Source organism: Hylobates moloch, unplaced genomic scaffold, assembly GCF_009828535.3.
Source record: "Hylobates moloch isolate HMO894 unplaced genomic scaffold, HMol_V3 SCAFFOLD_25, whole genome shotgun sequence".
NCBI classification, from domain to species: domain Eukaryota; kingdom Metazoa; phylum Chordata; class Mammalia; order Primates; family Hylobatidae; genus Hylobates; species Hylobates moloch.
In genome coordinates this window covers 328,421-343,729 of record NW_026652300.1, presented here as the reverse complement: position 1 = coordinate 343,729, position 15,309 = coordinate 328,421, and the positions used below count along the sequence as shown (strand labels likewise).

The following is a 15,309-nucleotide window of genomic DNA, read 5'->3' as shown; positions in this document are numbered from 1 at the left end:
ACATTTGTTTTGTTTTGTTTTGTTTTGTTTTTGACACCAAGCAACGGAGACTTTTGGACCAATGGAGTTGCAGCCCTGTTGAAGTTTTATTTTTATGTAAAATAAACTTTCCTGTCCTGGGAGATCCCCTAAAGACTAAAGAATCACAGCCCTGGGTGTAGCATCCTGCTATTGTTTATGGGAAGCCACATGTCACTTATTTACCATCATGTTGAAAAAGGGGTTACAGGTGTATGTCTGCCCCATCTCTTAATATGTCAGTTGCATCACTGTTCGGTTGCAAGGCAGATAACCCCTCTGATGACTCTGTTACTATAAGAAAGGTCTCTGACTAGCTTGGAGGAGCAATCCCAATATGTTTGCTATGCACATGAGCTCCTAATTAGCCCTCTGGTTCCTCTACTGTGGACAGCCCTGTGATCTCTGAATAGGCTGTCATTTGCCTAGGAACACCAAGCAGGACCTAGCATTGGTCACATGGTCCCAGCAGAAAAGAGGAGACACATGTAATATAGGAGAACGAGAAGATAATTTACTGAAAAGACAGCTAACATCAGTGTGGGCAGGAAGAGGAGGAAGACGGCTCACCCCTGAGACTAGTACCACTCAGGCCCAAAGGCAAAGGAGTGATCCCAGAGCTTGTGATGACCTTTGAGGAGTATAGGATACAATCCTGGGCAACCCTGCAGGAGGGAACAGAGGAGATGAAAACCCCAACCTGGTTCTCCTTTCCCTTTATGCGTTGTCTTTCCTTGGCCAAAAACAACCACGACAACAGAAAAGGCAAGACAACATATGGATGCCATTCACCCTGGGCTTCTTCCAGAGTAGAGAACAGGTGGGAGTAGGTAAAGGGGCTCCAGGCATAACAGGAAAGACCCCAATCCAGGCCAGTCCCCACCAGGGGCATCATTCATCAGGAGCCCCAAATACACAACTGCATCACTCCTTTCTCACCACACATTAGATGGTAGTGTTCTCCCCACTGCACAAGAAGTGAGGCTTAGAGGGTCGCCACATTTATCCAGGATTTGAAGAAATGTAATACCAGAGCAAGAGTAATAAATGGAACCATGGTTTATCTGCCTCCAATGTACCTTGTTCTCTCAGTCCTGAGTATCTACCCAACGCTAAAGAAGTCATTATACAAAAAGATACTTGCACGTGAATGTTTACAGCAGCAAAATTAGCAGTTGCCAAAATGTGGAACCAGCCCAAATGCCCAGCAATCAATGAATGGATAAAGAAACTGTCACGTATATATATGATGGCATGCGACTCAGCCATAAAAAGGAATGAATTAATGGTATTTGCAGCAACCTGGATTGGATTGGAGACTATAACTCTAGGTAAAGTAACTCAGAAATGGAAATCCAAACATCGTGTATTCTCACTCATGAGTAGAAGCTAAGCTATGAGGATGCAAAGGCATAAGAATGATACAATGGACTTTGGGGATACAGGGGGTAAAGGTAGGAAGAGAGTGAGGGATAAAAGACTACAAACAGAGTGCAGTGTACACTGCTCAGGTGATAGGCACACCAAAATCTCACTAATCAGCACTAATGAACTTACTCACGTAGCCAAACACTACCTGTTTCCCAAAAACCTATGGAAAAATATTAAATATCTTGTTCTCCTCATTATTGCCCATAGATGTGTAAATTCCTTTCATTCCACAAGGGAAAACAAGACATTTAAAAAAATAAAACAGGAAACTGGGCATGGTGCCTCACACCTGTATTCCCAGCACTTTCGGAGGCAGAGGCAGGTGGCTCACTTTATGTAAGGAGTTTGAGACCAGCCTGGACAACATTGTGAAACCTTGTCTCTACCACAAACACAAAAATTAGCCAGGTGTGGTGGTGAGGACCTATAATCCCAGCTACTTGGGAGGCTGAAGCAAAATCACTTGAACCTGGAAAGCAGAGGTTGCAGTGAGGCAGGGTCACTCCACTGCACTCAGCCTGGATGACAAGAACGAAACTCATTCTCAAAAAAAAAAAAAAAAAAAAAACCAGGAGGAGGAGTGTACTGACTCAGATTTTTATTAAAGTATTAAGATAGCAAATCATTCTTTCTAGACAGATGACATGATTAATCAGAGACAATAAGGCCACTGTGAGCATGTGCAGGCTTTAGAAGAATGGTTTTATGGAAAAGTTAAGAAAACAAATACATAGAGAAAGCTGCCAGAGTTGTCAGTTTTGCACTGGGTGCCCCCTGCAATCAGTCAAAAAATAATGTGAGTCAGCAGAAAAAGGGAACATGTTCAAGGGGGGTAAACATGTAAATAGTGTTTATTGTGTTGCTACCATGCATCAGGCATGCTTTGCATTTTATATAAATCATGATGACAATTCATATAATTTTTTATATTTTTATGTTTTCAGACAGGGTTTTGCTCTGTGGTCCAGGCTTGAGTGTAATGGTGCGATCGTAGCTCAATGTAGTCTTGACATCCCAGACTCAACCAATCCTCCCACCTCAGCCTCCTGAGTAGATGGGACTCCATGCAGGTATCAGCATACCTGGTTAATTTTTTAACTTTTCTTTTAGAGATAGGGCCTTACTATGTTGTCCAGACTGGTCTTAAAATCCTGGCCTGAAGCAGTCCTCCTACTCTGGCCTCCCAAAGCACCACGATTACAAATGTGAGCCACCACCCCAGCCTTGATTAACAGTCTTTGAAGTAGATATGCTGGGATGGGTGAGAGGAAGCAAAAAGCAAATTGGGACACACAAAAAAGTCAGGAGTGGTCTGGGAGGGTGGTTGTAAATTGTTTGTTTCCTGAGCTCAGAGATGGATACAATTTTTACACTTGAAGGAGACTAAAATATTCTTCTTTAAAATAATGAAAATTGCTGAAAAGAAGAAGGTTAAAAGGCAGTGGACACACTGCCCCTCTATCTACTTTCCTCACAGCAAGATAGCAATTTACAAAGACAAGGTCTTCTTGCCCACCTGTCTGCCTTTGCCACCTTCCTGCCCTCCTGCTTGCCTTTCCCACCAAAAGATGGTCCCCTTTACAACTCTCACCCGTTAGCTCAGAGACAGCACCACAGCAGCTCGAGGCAGATTTCGCTCTTCCCAGAAATTTAACTTCCCACATTTTCCTTCCTTTTGGTAGCCTGCACATATTCTCCTCTTTGTCTTGTCAGTACACAGGATTTATGGCTCTTCATTAAAATCCTATTTCACCAAGGCCTCTAAGCCACTGCCTTGAGAGAGAAGTGTTTTTGAACTGAGGCCTCTCCTGTGTGATGGGTAGAGTATATGTCAATAAACTTCTGATGGTTTTTCTCATATGAATCTAACTTTCACTTTCAACTAAGAACCTGTGAGAGAAAAAACAGACATTAGACTTTCTCCCTTACACACACAAAAGAAACATTAAGGAAGTCACTTCCATTAGAAGTCATATTGTCTCATTTTCAACAGGAACTGCATTTGTAGACACACAGCAAGCATCAAATTCAATTTCATTATTACAACTTAATCAAGCAAATTCACTAAAGTACAATACTTGTCAGCCAGGAATTGTTTGTTTAGTATAATTCATCATCAATTACCTCAAAAGGAAAAAAATTATGGGACATATATGTATAAATAACTATACACTCTGGTTATACCAGTGGGATTATTTGAAGGATCTGTAGATGAGCTCTCTATTTAAAACTCCTGGGGCAAGAAGGCACAAAGTCAAAGGTGCACACTGTATAAAATCCTCTTTATAAACAGATGCGTTTTGGCTCCCCTAGACCCTTGAGAAAGAAATATTTTTTTCTTCTATTTTTTGAGACAGAGTCTTGCTGTTGCCCAGGCTGGAGTGCAGTGGTACAATCTTGGCTCACTGCAACCTCTGCCTCCCAGGTTGAAGCAATTCTTGGACCTCAGTCTTCTCGGTAGCTGGGGATTACAGGTGCATGCCACAATGCCTGGCTAATTTTTGCTTTTTTAGTAGACATGTGGTTTCACCACGTTGCCCATGGCTGGTGTTGAACTCCTAAGCTCAAGCCATCCGCCCACCTTGGCCTCCCAAAGTGCTGGAATTACAGACATCAGCCACCATGCCTGACCCAGTATTCTTTCCTAAGTAATCATTTATAACCACATCCCCTTCTCAATTCTCATTGTCCAATAGCCATTTATCACTTGCATATGCCTGGACAGCAGCCCATATTGTATTTCTTCTCTTATGGGTTGCTTAATAATTCCAGCTGGCACAAATGGACAGGCTGCAAAGGGAAGGAATACATTAACACGTATCTGCTCCCCTGATCTGCAGCAGGAAGCCCCTAAAGGAAGAAGAGGAAGGAAATGCAGATGTTTAGATTCGGTCCCAGTTTGGTTTTTATATGTAGCTCTGATCTCTATGAAGAGATGCCCTTTTCCCCATTTTGGGCAGGGCAGGGCGGGGATGACTCTAGACCTGACATTAAAAAATAAAGAAAGATAGACCTATTCTGGGGCACAAGAATAGGTCAGCCTTCTCCTCAAAACCCACCAGTAGAGACTTTGATACCTGTCAGAAATCTTAGCAAAATGATAGATGTCCCAGGAAACTGAAGCATCTCACAGATATACTTACATTGTGGAACATGAGAAATACTGGTGGGAAAAAGAAAGAGGGTGGTTTCCCTGCCGAGCAACTTTCTATAAGAGGGGAAGTCCCAGCCAACACAGAAAAATTCAGTGGGAGTAGTAGGCAGAATTCTAAGATGGCCAGAAGGGGGAAAGAGATGCTGGACATAACTGGTGTCCACAAAGAAGTTAATGGTGATGATGTGAACTTCCTGTGGGGTCCACAGACCTAGAAATCACTAGTGGCCCAGGACTTTCAGCAGCAAGAAAGTGGGAATCTCAGTCCTAGAACCACATAGAACTGAATTCCACCAACATACACTGAATTTGGAATAGCACTGGGAGGCTCAGGGGAGAACACAAAGTAGCTGGCACCTTAATTTTATCCTGGCAACCCACTGAGCAGGGTAAAGTCTACCCTTGCTTAGACTTCTGAACCCTGAGAGATGATACACAGGTGTTGTTGTCAGCCACTGTGTGCTATGGAGCAATAGAAAATGAGCATAATGGAGTGAATATTAAGGTAAGTGTTCTTCATTGGGGTGATGTTGGTCTAAGGATACAAAGTTTCACTTAGGAGCCAGAGTTCAAGCGATCTTTCCTACAACGTGGTGACTAGTGAATAACAACACACTGCATATTTGAAAATTACTAAACAGTAGATTAATAAGTGTTCTCCGCACAAAAAAGTATGTCAAGTAATTCATATGCTAATTAGCTTCATTAAGCCATTCCATAATGTGCATGTGTGTGTATATGTGTGTGTATATAGATGTTATTTTTTATTTTTTATTTCTCAATTTAAAAAAATAACTAGAAGCTCTCCTGCTGGGGATATTTGGTTTAGAAATTCATTTGCATATCTTACCTAAAAAGTTATTATTTAAATATTAAAAACTATTAAAAGCTTTATTATTTATATAATATATATTTTAACATATAACACCTAACATAAATATATATTTAGGTATAAATACATTGATTAATTTATAACTATATACTATATAATATATAGTATATGAATATATAAACATTTATTCATTTATAATAATGTCAGGAAACAACAGGTGCTGGAGAGGATGTGGAGAAATAGGAACACTTTTACACGGTTGGTGGGACTGTAAACTAGTTCAACCATTGTGGAAGTCAGTGTGGCAATTCCTCAGGGATCTAGAACTAGAAATACCATTTGACCCAGCCATCCCATTACTGGGTATATACCCAAAGGAGTATAAATCATGCTGCTATAAAGACACATGCACACGTATGTTTATTGTGGCACCATTCACAATAGCAAAGACTTGGAACCAACTAAAATGTCCATCCGTGATGGACTGGATTAGGAAAATGTGGCACATACACACCACGGAATACTACACAGCCATAAAAAGGATGAGTTCATGTCCTTTGCAGGGACATGGATGAAGCTGGAAACTATCACAAGTTGAGAAAACCAAACACCGCGTGTTCTCACTCACATGTGGGAGTTGAACATTGAGAACATACGGACACAGGGAGAGAACGTCACACACCAGGGCCTGTTGGGGAGTTGGGGTGAGGTGGGGGAACTTAAAGGACAGGTCAATATGTGCAGCAAACTACCATGGTATACATATACCTATGTAACTAACCCGTACATTCTGCACATGTATCCCATACTTCTGGAAGAAATAAAGACGGAAAATAAAATAAAATAAAATAATATATATAATAAATAACATGAAAATAAATATTGTTTTAAAAATCTGTATTCATTTTTGTATTCTAATTCATTTTCAAATTATATTTGAATTTTTTTATTTTTAATTACATATATTTTCATTAAGTATAATATATTTAATAATTATGTATTTAAAATGAAACAATAGTAAGTATAAATATACAAATATAAATATATTTATATAAACACATATATGCATTGATATATAAAATCATATATAAGATACATAATATGAAAATAAATATTTTTTAAAATCTGTAGTATTAATCTTTGTATTGTAATTCAGTTTTTAATTCCATCTACAAACACTGATTGAACTACAACTTAATGCTACCTGCTATGCAAGGCTTGGCACCACCCCTACATGTAAAAAATGTCCAGAATCTATTGGTTGAATGGTCCAGTCTCAAAACAGAAAGAAGAAAGGGACGTGTTGTGGGCTAAGTAATGGTCAGGCCCTGAGGCGTCCACAACCTAATCCCTGGCACCTCACACTTTACCTTACATGTGAAAGGGCACTTGACAAGTGTCATGAAGGATCTTGAGATGAGAAGAACTTCCTGGATTAGCCAGGTGGGCCCACTGTCATCACAAAGGCCTGTCTAAGAAGGAGGTGAGGAAAGACTGGAAGATACTACGCTGCTGGCCTTGAAGATGGAGGAAGGGCCCACCAGCCCGGAAGGTAGGTGCCCTCTAGAAGCAGGAGAAGGCAAGAAGAGGAATTCAACCCCTAAAGCCTCTAGAAAAGAAGGCAGCCCTGCCCACACTGTGATTTTAAGGCAGTGAAACCCACTTTGTGCTTATGACTTCCGGAACTGTAAGGTTATATCGTTTTAAATTGTTTTAACCCACTCAGTTCACTATAACGTGTTACAGATGTGTTGGGAAATTACAGAAAGGAAAGGAAAAATATAAGGAAGGAGGAAGGTAGGCAGGAAAGAAAGAAGCAAGGAAGAGAGGAAGGAAGAAGGTGGAGAAAAATTATTTGAATCTATTCAGGAATTTTTCTACAAGTCTAGAAATACAGGAAGAAGAGTCTGCTGAAAAATGGCAGTTTTTGTTATTACTGGAAAAGACAGGGTAAAGGGTAGGAGAGACCCGTTGGTACTGTTTTTATAATTACTTGTGAGTCTATAATTATATCAACATAAAAAAATTTAAAAACAAAATTATAAAACGTAATGAATAGTAACCTGACATTTCTATATATTACACATAGAAAATTCTGGAATGATATTTATAAACTGTTTCCATTGTGAATATAGATGGTAGCACTATCATATGCTTCTTTTCTATGCTTTTCTGATTTTTTTATTTTTTTTCCAATAAGCATATCTTATTTTCATTAAAATAAAACTTCGGGAGGCCGAGGCAGGCAAATCATGAGGTCAGGAGATCGAGACCATCCTGGCTAACACGGCAAAACCCAATCTCTACTAAAAATACAAAAAATTAGCCAGGTGTGGTGGTGGGCGCCTGTAGTCCCAGCTACTCAGGAGGCTGAGGCAGGAGAATGGCGTGAACCTGGGAGGCGGAGCTTGCAGTGAACCGAGATCACGCCACTGCACTCCAGCCTGGGCGACAGAGCGAGACTCTGTCTCAAAAAAATAAATAAATAAAAATAAAAAAATAAACAAAAACACTTGTAAAAAAATTTACAAAGGGTTGAAGGAACACTCATTCTCTCTTGGAGAGAGAAATGAGCATTTCAGGCTCTCTGTTGAAGATTCCAATAACATCCAACTGAATGCTTGTTTTATCTGTTGTCCTAGAAATCAGAAGTCTGGGAAACCATTCTTTTGTACCTCACAATCATCTCATCTCCTAGAGCAAAGTATAACAGGGAAAATATTTACATGCATCTATTTGGGGAGAAGTCAGGATATTAAACAGATATGTGTACTATGAGCAGATATGAGCCTGCTAAAAAGTAAGTGAATAGTAGCTGATTCTTTCTGTGAAGTTATAGTATAATTCTTCAGTTATTTGTTAAGTTCCTGACCAGTTTATAATTATAAATGATTTTACAAAAACACCATAAAATATATATGCAATTTCATTTGTGCATAATGATTCTTCTCTCATTAAAGCTCAAAATTGGTTTACAACATTTAAATACTTTGAACTCTGAATTTACCTATTATTACATTATATTATATGGTGAAACCTTACTATTGAGACTGGGTTATTTCATCACTAAAAGAACCTTTTATGACATCATTTAGAAAAATATTAATATTTATTAATTAAATCAACATGAAAAACTAAACTTCATCCTTGCCTGAAAGTGCTCACGACTAAGAATTTCTTGAGTGAATTGTTGAAAGGTAACCACCATTCTCCAATCCTCCACTTCCAGGTACAGTGTTAATCCCTGAAACTTGTACATATCATGGAAATGCTTGAGGACAATGTCGTCAAAGTCATATCTGCAATGCAAAAGAGATTTGAGGACTGTTCTAGTTATCACTTGAATAAAAACTCAACTCAGTTCAACTGGACAATGCAGAAAAATCAGTCAGCAACTCTTTAAAATGTGTTTCCTTTGCATGAGGGAAGAAAGGTAATTTTTTTTTCTTTTTGTTTGAGACAAGGTCTCACTCTGCTGCCCAGGCTGAAGTACAGTGATGCAATGTCAGCTCACTGCACTTCCCCCTCCTCCCAGCCTCAAAGGATCCTCCCATTTCAGCCTCCTGAGGAGCTGAGACTACAGGAGTGTGCCACTGCACCCAGCTGATTTTTATTTTTTTCATTTTTATTAGAGATGGGTTTTCACCATGTTTGCTAAGCTGGTCTCCAACTGCTGAACTCAAGTAATCTACCCTCCTCAGCTTCCCAAAGTGTTGGAATTACAGGCATGAGCCATTGACCACTGCCCCCAGCCCAAGGTGTAATTTTTAATGAAAATTTTAAACTATTAAAATGAAGTATAGAAAAAGAATATCAATTTTGTTTGCCAAACCTAAACTAAGCAACTGTTTTTTTTTTTTTTTTCTCTGATAACCATTTGGTCTAGATAACATATCAAGTAATAACTAAATTCACAACAAAATATTTCAGCATAGCTTTTATGTTCATACTTCCTTGAATTACGATTTAAATTTTATTCATACAGATACATGCATACCTCTTATTTAAGATCCTTGGATTGAACTGTTCTATATTGGTTTGGAATGAAAAGGAAGGGTTTTCATTATTGACAAGTGGGACAACATCTCTTTATCAAACTAATAAGATGAATCATTAGAAATAGTCACTTTTATAGATAAAATATGATTATCAGCAATATCATATTGTTGGTCATATATGGCCAGCAATCAAAGAACCAGAAAAAAAAAAAAAAAGGAAAAGAAAAGACTGACGGATAAATAAGCAAATAAATAATAAAAGGATAGTATGAGAACAATACATTTAGAGAACAAAATAGAACTTTTGAAAACACAGAACACGATAAATGAAATAATTCAGCAGAATGCTGGAAAGATTAAAGCGAGGACATCTCAAAGAATGTTAGAACAAAAAGGCAAGGTGAATGATAACAGGAGAAAAAATATGTGAAAATCAGGATATCATAACCAGGGGCCCAATCTTGCTATTAGATATTCCAGAGGAAGAGAGAGAGAGAGAAAGGGAGGGAGGGAGGGAGAGAGAGAGAGAAAGAGAGAGAGAGAGAGAGAAAGACAGATTGCCAAAGCAATAAAGCAAAACATAGTTTTAGACTTGAAAGGCATGAACTTCAATATTGAACAGACCTGGAAGCCAAAAACCGTGGAGAAAAATTAACCCAGAGCAAAGCTAATTTTCATGGAACCTTAGGATACAGAGCACCACAACAAAATCCTAAGTGTATAGGGAGTGCAGTGAGTGGATGGGTCACACACGACCAAATCACGGCTTTGGCAGTTTCCCTGAGTAGTACAAGACAATTATGCAATGACTGTGAAATCCAGAAGAAAAATGATTCCCACTGAGAATGGTGGCTCACACATGTAATCCCAGAATATTGTAAGGCTGAGGCAGGAAGATTGCTTGAACCTGGGAGCTCTAGACCAGACTGGGCAATATGGCAAGATCTTGTCTCTATAATTTTTTTTTTTTTAAATTAGCCAAGTATGGTGGTGGTGTGTGCCTATGGTCCTGTCTGCTCAGGACACTGAAGTGGGAGGACCACTTGAGCCCACGAGGAAGAGATTGTTATGATGCTGTCACTGCACTCCAGTTGGGAGTGCCATACTCTTGCAACTGAGAAAGAGCCTGTCTCAAGAACAACAATAGCAATACATATGTATGAAAAAAAGAAAATAAGCCAAATAATTTCCAACATAGAGTTTTATACCAGCCAACCCCTTCAGTCACAGTTGAATTGGTCCCTGAATAAAGTCAGTAAATGAGTGCCCACTATTTGCTCCTCAAGCTGAAGGTCCCTGTTTTTCTGTGGTTGCACTCTCACATGTAAGATCCCCAAAGAACCACAGCACAGAGTTGTGACTTTTAGCTTGGGGGGAACAACAAAACATGATGAATAATAATTGCAATAATTACATTCCCATTCTTTCTCTTCCTCATTAAAAAAATCAGGTCATTGTTGTGTAGGTAGGGAAAGCCCCTTATTCATTTCAAAGTAATTAAACTAGAAAGAGATACCCCTGCTAAGAGCTTTCCTTTGCTATCATAGATGATCTTGCAAATGCCCAAGAGTCTATTTTACTCAGACAGCCCCAAATCTTACATTTCTTTTGCCCTTATCCGTGAAGTCTGGGTACTACACATGCTCAAGCCCACCAGTGCCTTTACAACAACAGGCAACAGAAGCCCTGCTACTGAGCAGCACCTGCGCTTAGGGCCATGTGAGCCCATGAAGCAGCTCAGAAAAATTATCATGATTATCCATGATCTCACAGTGGGGAAGGATATCATAAGTAATTGATGAGGGAGGGAGGGAAGGGAGGGAAGCAGGAAGGAAGGGAGGGAGGGAGGGAAGGAACAAGGAGGGGAGATTTGAGATTTAGTCAATTTTCCTTGGGTATTTCCCAGATAAACAGAAAGTATCCATGTCAATAAACTTCTACTTGTTTTCCCGTTTATCTGCCTTTGTTACAAGGGTCTGTAGTATATAAGAACTCAGAAAGGGTAAAGGAAAATTACTTTTTCCTCCCCTATGCACGAATTCAACTAAAGAAATCATGGCTAAGATGCAGCAGAGGGTATACACAGACCTTATCTAGTCTTTACATAAACAGCTTAACATCTTTCAGCTTCATTGTTGCCTTCTGTTATAAAACAGAACAGGTAGAGAAAGTAGTGGTTATAATTGTTTTTAGTCACAGGAACTTCTGTCCATAAGAATGTCTAATAGAATGAAAATCAGTGTTGTTCTTATAGAAGAGGGTGAAATTAAGTCTCTGACAATTCCCCGCAAGGGCTGAAGAAGTTCCTAGCTGACTCTAGTATGGCATCACATGACAGGTCACAGGGCTCCTTATTTTAACCATTCCTTGCCACCGACTCCAAGTCTTTAGACAAAACTTAACTCTTTCAATCAATTGGCCACCAAAGAATCCCTAAACCTGCCTATAATTTGTAAGCCTCTACTTTGAGATATCCCTCCTTTTGGGGCTGAACCAATTTTACTTGCAATTCTGTAATCCAACCAACCTGAGTGCACTCTCTCAGGACCTCTTGAGACATTCCCTATGCCATAGTTACTCATATCAATTCAGAATAAACCACTTTGGATATTTTGGCAGAGTTTGTATTTTTTTTCATCATCATACATGATTCCAGGCACTCTATAATCAATCAACACATGGTTAAAGCTATAAGTTCCAAATTGCTCTATCTCCCCTACCCATTTACCTCTTAACTTTTTCTCCTTTATTTTTTCTGATACACACCAGGCAGTAATAATTTTTGTGGTTGGGATTAATAACTTCATACTAAAATGTGCTTCTTATCATCTACATTCGCAACCCTAACATAGCCTTTTAAGCATTACAGTGGACTTTAAAAAATTTTTCACCATCAAAGGAATAAAAAAATATACTCACTATTCTGGTATATGACAAATTCTGATATAAGCAAAATTAAGCCAAGAGACTTCTGATAGGCTCTTTCAAATAAAATGCCATGCCACACAAAGGAAATTCTTTTTAAATTCATAATAAAATTATTTTTCCTATCAGTAAGCCTTCTTTTTTTGGAGGAGCACAAATCAGGAAAACTATGGACAATGTAAGTGTTTTCCTGACAATCCCCAAAGTCTTCATCCATTTAGGGGAGGGAAAGAGTTTAATACTCTCTGTGCAAGAACCCAGAATTCTGAATTGTGAAGCATATTAAAATACCTCCACAAGGATAGCTTTATGCTGGTAAGATAGAATGGACACTCTTGTTAGATATTTAGAACAAATATTTTAACCAGTACTGCAACACTCTCACTTCACCTCAGAACATTAAGATAGGATACTGAATGCTGTATTAGTTTATCGTGAATTAATCATAAACCTTTCAGCTGCATATTTGTAATTAGCTACTGTGTCTGTCAATTTTTTCAGAGCCTTTCTATCTGGGTCTAGAGAATGCCAATCTTTCCTGTAGATTACAAGTACCAAAAAAAAAAAGTACTTAAAGCATTTCTCTGCAAAATGTACAGTTTCCAGAGGAATAAATAATAATAAACCCTACTTAGCCTATGCTAAAAACCTTGAAAGTGAGGTCAGAAATTCAAGCTAGCCCGTGTATTAACAATGACTTTAGAAAATAAATTATTCTTTAAAATGCTGAAAAAGTTTGTTTCTGAATCAGAAAAAAGGAACACGTGATCCTTTTAAAGAACAAATTACAGGAATCACAATGGAAAAAGAATTTGTTAAGCTGCTCAGTGTTAGGAATGAGTAGAAGCGGAGGCTTTAAGCCTCCATGGATATTGCTTCCAGACAGAGAATCTTCTGTTATGGGGTTTACATTTAATAGAAAGAAAAATCCTAAAAGGTCATTGTCCTTTTGTTCTCTTTAATTATTCTGACTCATATCCCTCAAAGTAAAAGACCACTGACTATTCTAGGAAGAAACAAGAATAAGTTAAAGCCTCTTGTTGCAGTGAGCAGGATTTGTCGCCTTCAGCACGACATTTTGGATTTGTGAGGAACTGTGGGTGCACCACAGGATGGTTAGCGGCACACCTGGCCTCCACCCACTTCATGCCCCCCACTCCAAAGTTCTGATGACCAAAAATATCTCCAAACTTTACCAAATTCTCTCTGAAGGGCAAAGTCTACCCTGACACATAACTACTACCATCTGTAACCCCTGAAGCTGCCTTCTGAAAATCATTAAATCACCCTGCAAGCCTGCTTTCAGCTCCCGTCTCCCTGGCTGGCAGGGTTATCCAGGTTTTCACCAAATTTTTCCCAAAATGTTTCCCAAATGTTTACCAAAACAGAGGTCTTCTCTTACTTTTTATAAGCACCCTCTGAAACTTCCATTCATCCCTTTTTTTTTCATTTATTTTTATTTATTTATATTTTTTGAGACAGAGTCTTGCCCTTGTGCCCAGGCTGGAGTGCATTCGTCCGATATTTGCTCACTCCAACCTCCACCTCCATGTTCAAGAAAGTCTCCTCCCTCAGTCTCCACAGTAGCTGGGATTATAGGCACATGTCACCACACCTGACTAACTTTCGTACTTTCAGTAGAAACAGGGTTTCACTGTGTTAGCCAGGCTGGCCCCAAACTCCTGACTTCAGGTGATCCACCTGCCTTGGCCTCCCAAAGTGCTGGGATTACAGGCGTGAGCCACCACAACTGGCCCCTTGAGTCACATTTTACAAAGGAAGAAACTAAGGCATGCAGAGGTGAAAAAGCACCCTAGGAATACACTGCCAGCATGAGGGATGGAATGCCCAGCGTTGAGGTCTCTGACTTTGAGAGTCTTTTCATACTGATTTGAACCAAATATATCTGAAAACATCTTCCTGCCCATTACTCTAAGCCAGCTACTATGGGGGCCATAAAATGCTCTGAATGGTCAAATACTGTGGCCCTTGGTGTCTTGATAGTATAATGCCATAGGGTGCAGGTATGTCCAAGAATGGGTGTGAAATAACAGGGATTCTCCCCTGTAGGGGTTTTTAAAACTATGTTTCCTTCATCTACTCCAAAGACTTTCACCATGCACACTCACCTCCCACCAATGTAAAGAGCTCTTCCTGCAGGGACAGACAATGCTCTGCCTCTCGGCCCTCACCTTCACAGCAGGAGGAGCTCTTCCTGCTGGGAGGGACCTGGGTATGCCCTCAACCCTCACCTCTGTCAGTGGAAGGGGATCCTTCTGCAGGGAGGGACCTGGGTGTGCCAACACCTCCACCAAGGGGAGGAGCTCCTCCTGCAAGGATAAGGCTTCGTATGCCCTCAGCTTTCACCTCCCCCAGGGAGAGGAGCTCTTCTTGCAGGGACCTAGGTAGGCTCTCAGCCTTCACCTCCCCCAGGAGGAGGAGATATTCCTGCAGGGAGAGACCCGGTTATTACCTCAGCCTTCATCTCTACCAGAAGGAAGTGCTTTTCCTGCAGGGAGAAACCTGGGTATGCCCTTAGCCCTCACTCCACTAGGGTGAAGAGTTCTTCCTGCAGGGAGAGACCTGGTTATGCCCTCAGCCCTCACCTCCACAAGGCAGAGGAGCTCCTCCTGTGGATAGGGACCCCATTCTGCCCCTCTGGTATTGCAGCAGCAGACCAGTTGAGAGCAAATGTACTGTGAGCCGTCCCACTGTGCCATGGTTCTGTATCTTTGCTGATTCAACTAAAGCCACCTCAAGTGTCCAAGGGATGCATTAAATCATTCGTAAGACCCCACCCCTATATTCCTCTAGACTTGCCACATAGCATGCCACTTCCTTATGCTCATCAGATTATGCAGGCTGCCCCCATTGGCCCAGCACAGTCTTTCTCTATAAAAATATATTTGCCCCACAGATGCTCCCCTTTAACCCTTTGACGGAAAGTTCTT

The 15,309-nt window shown here is 40.0% G+C and overlaps 1 protein-coding gene and 1 long non-coding RNA gene across 2 annotated transcripts in view; both read right to left on the bottom strand.

The window, feature by feature from the left end:
* The window catches only part of LOC116811457 (uncharacterized), a 59,740-nt gene extending 56,443 nt beyond the window's left edge, over positions 1-3,297 (bottom strand). The window contains exon 1 of the long non-coding RNA XR_009211975.1: positions 3,041-3,297. This is a non-coding gene — a long non-coding RNA (uncharacterized LOC116811457). The remainder of the gene's footprint in view (positions 1-3,040) is intronic.
* Positions 3,298-6,893: 3,596 nt separating this feature from the next.
* Positions 6,894-15,309, bottom strand: part of LOC131380654 (uncharacterized) — a 30,201-nt gene continuing 21,785 nt past the window's right edge. Inside the window, exons 2-3 of the mRNA XM_058434440.1 lie at positions 8,587-8,734; positions 6,894-6,998 (exon numbers count right to left, since the gene is read on the bottom strand). Coding sequence (XP_058290423.1) covers positions 6,894-6,998; positions 8,587-8,734 — 253 coding nt within the window. The remainder of the gene's footprint in view (positions 6,999-8,586; positions 8,735-15,309) is intronic.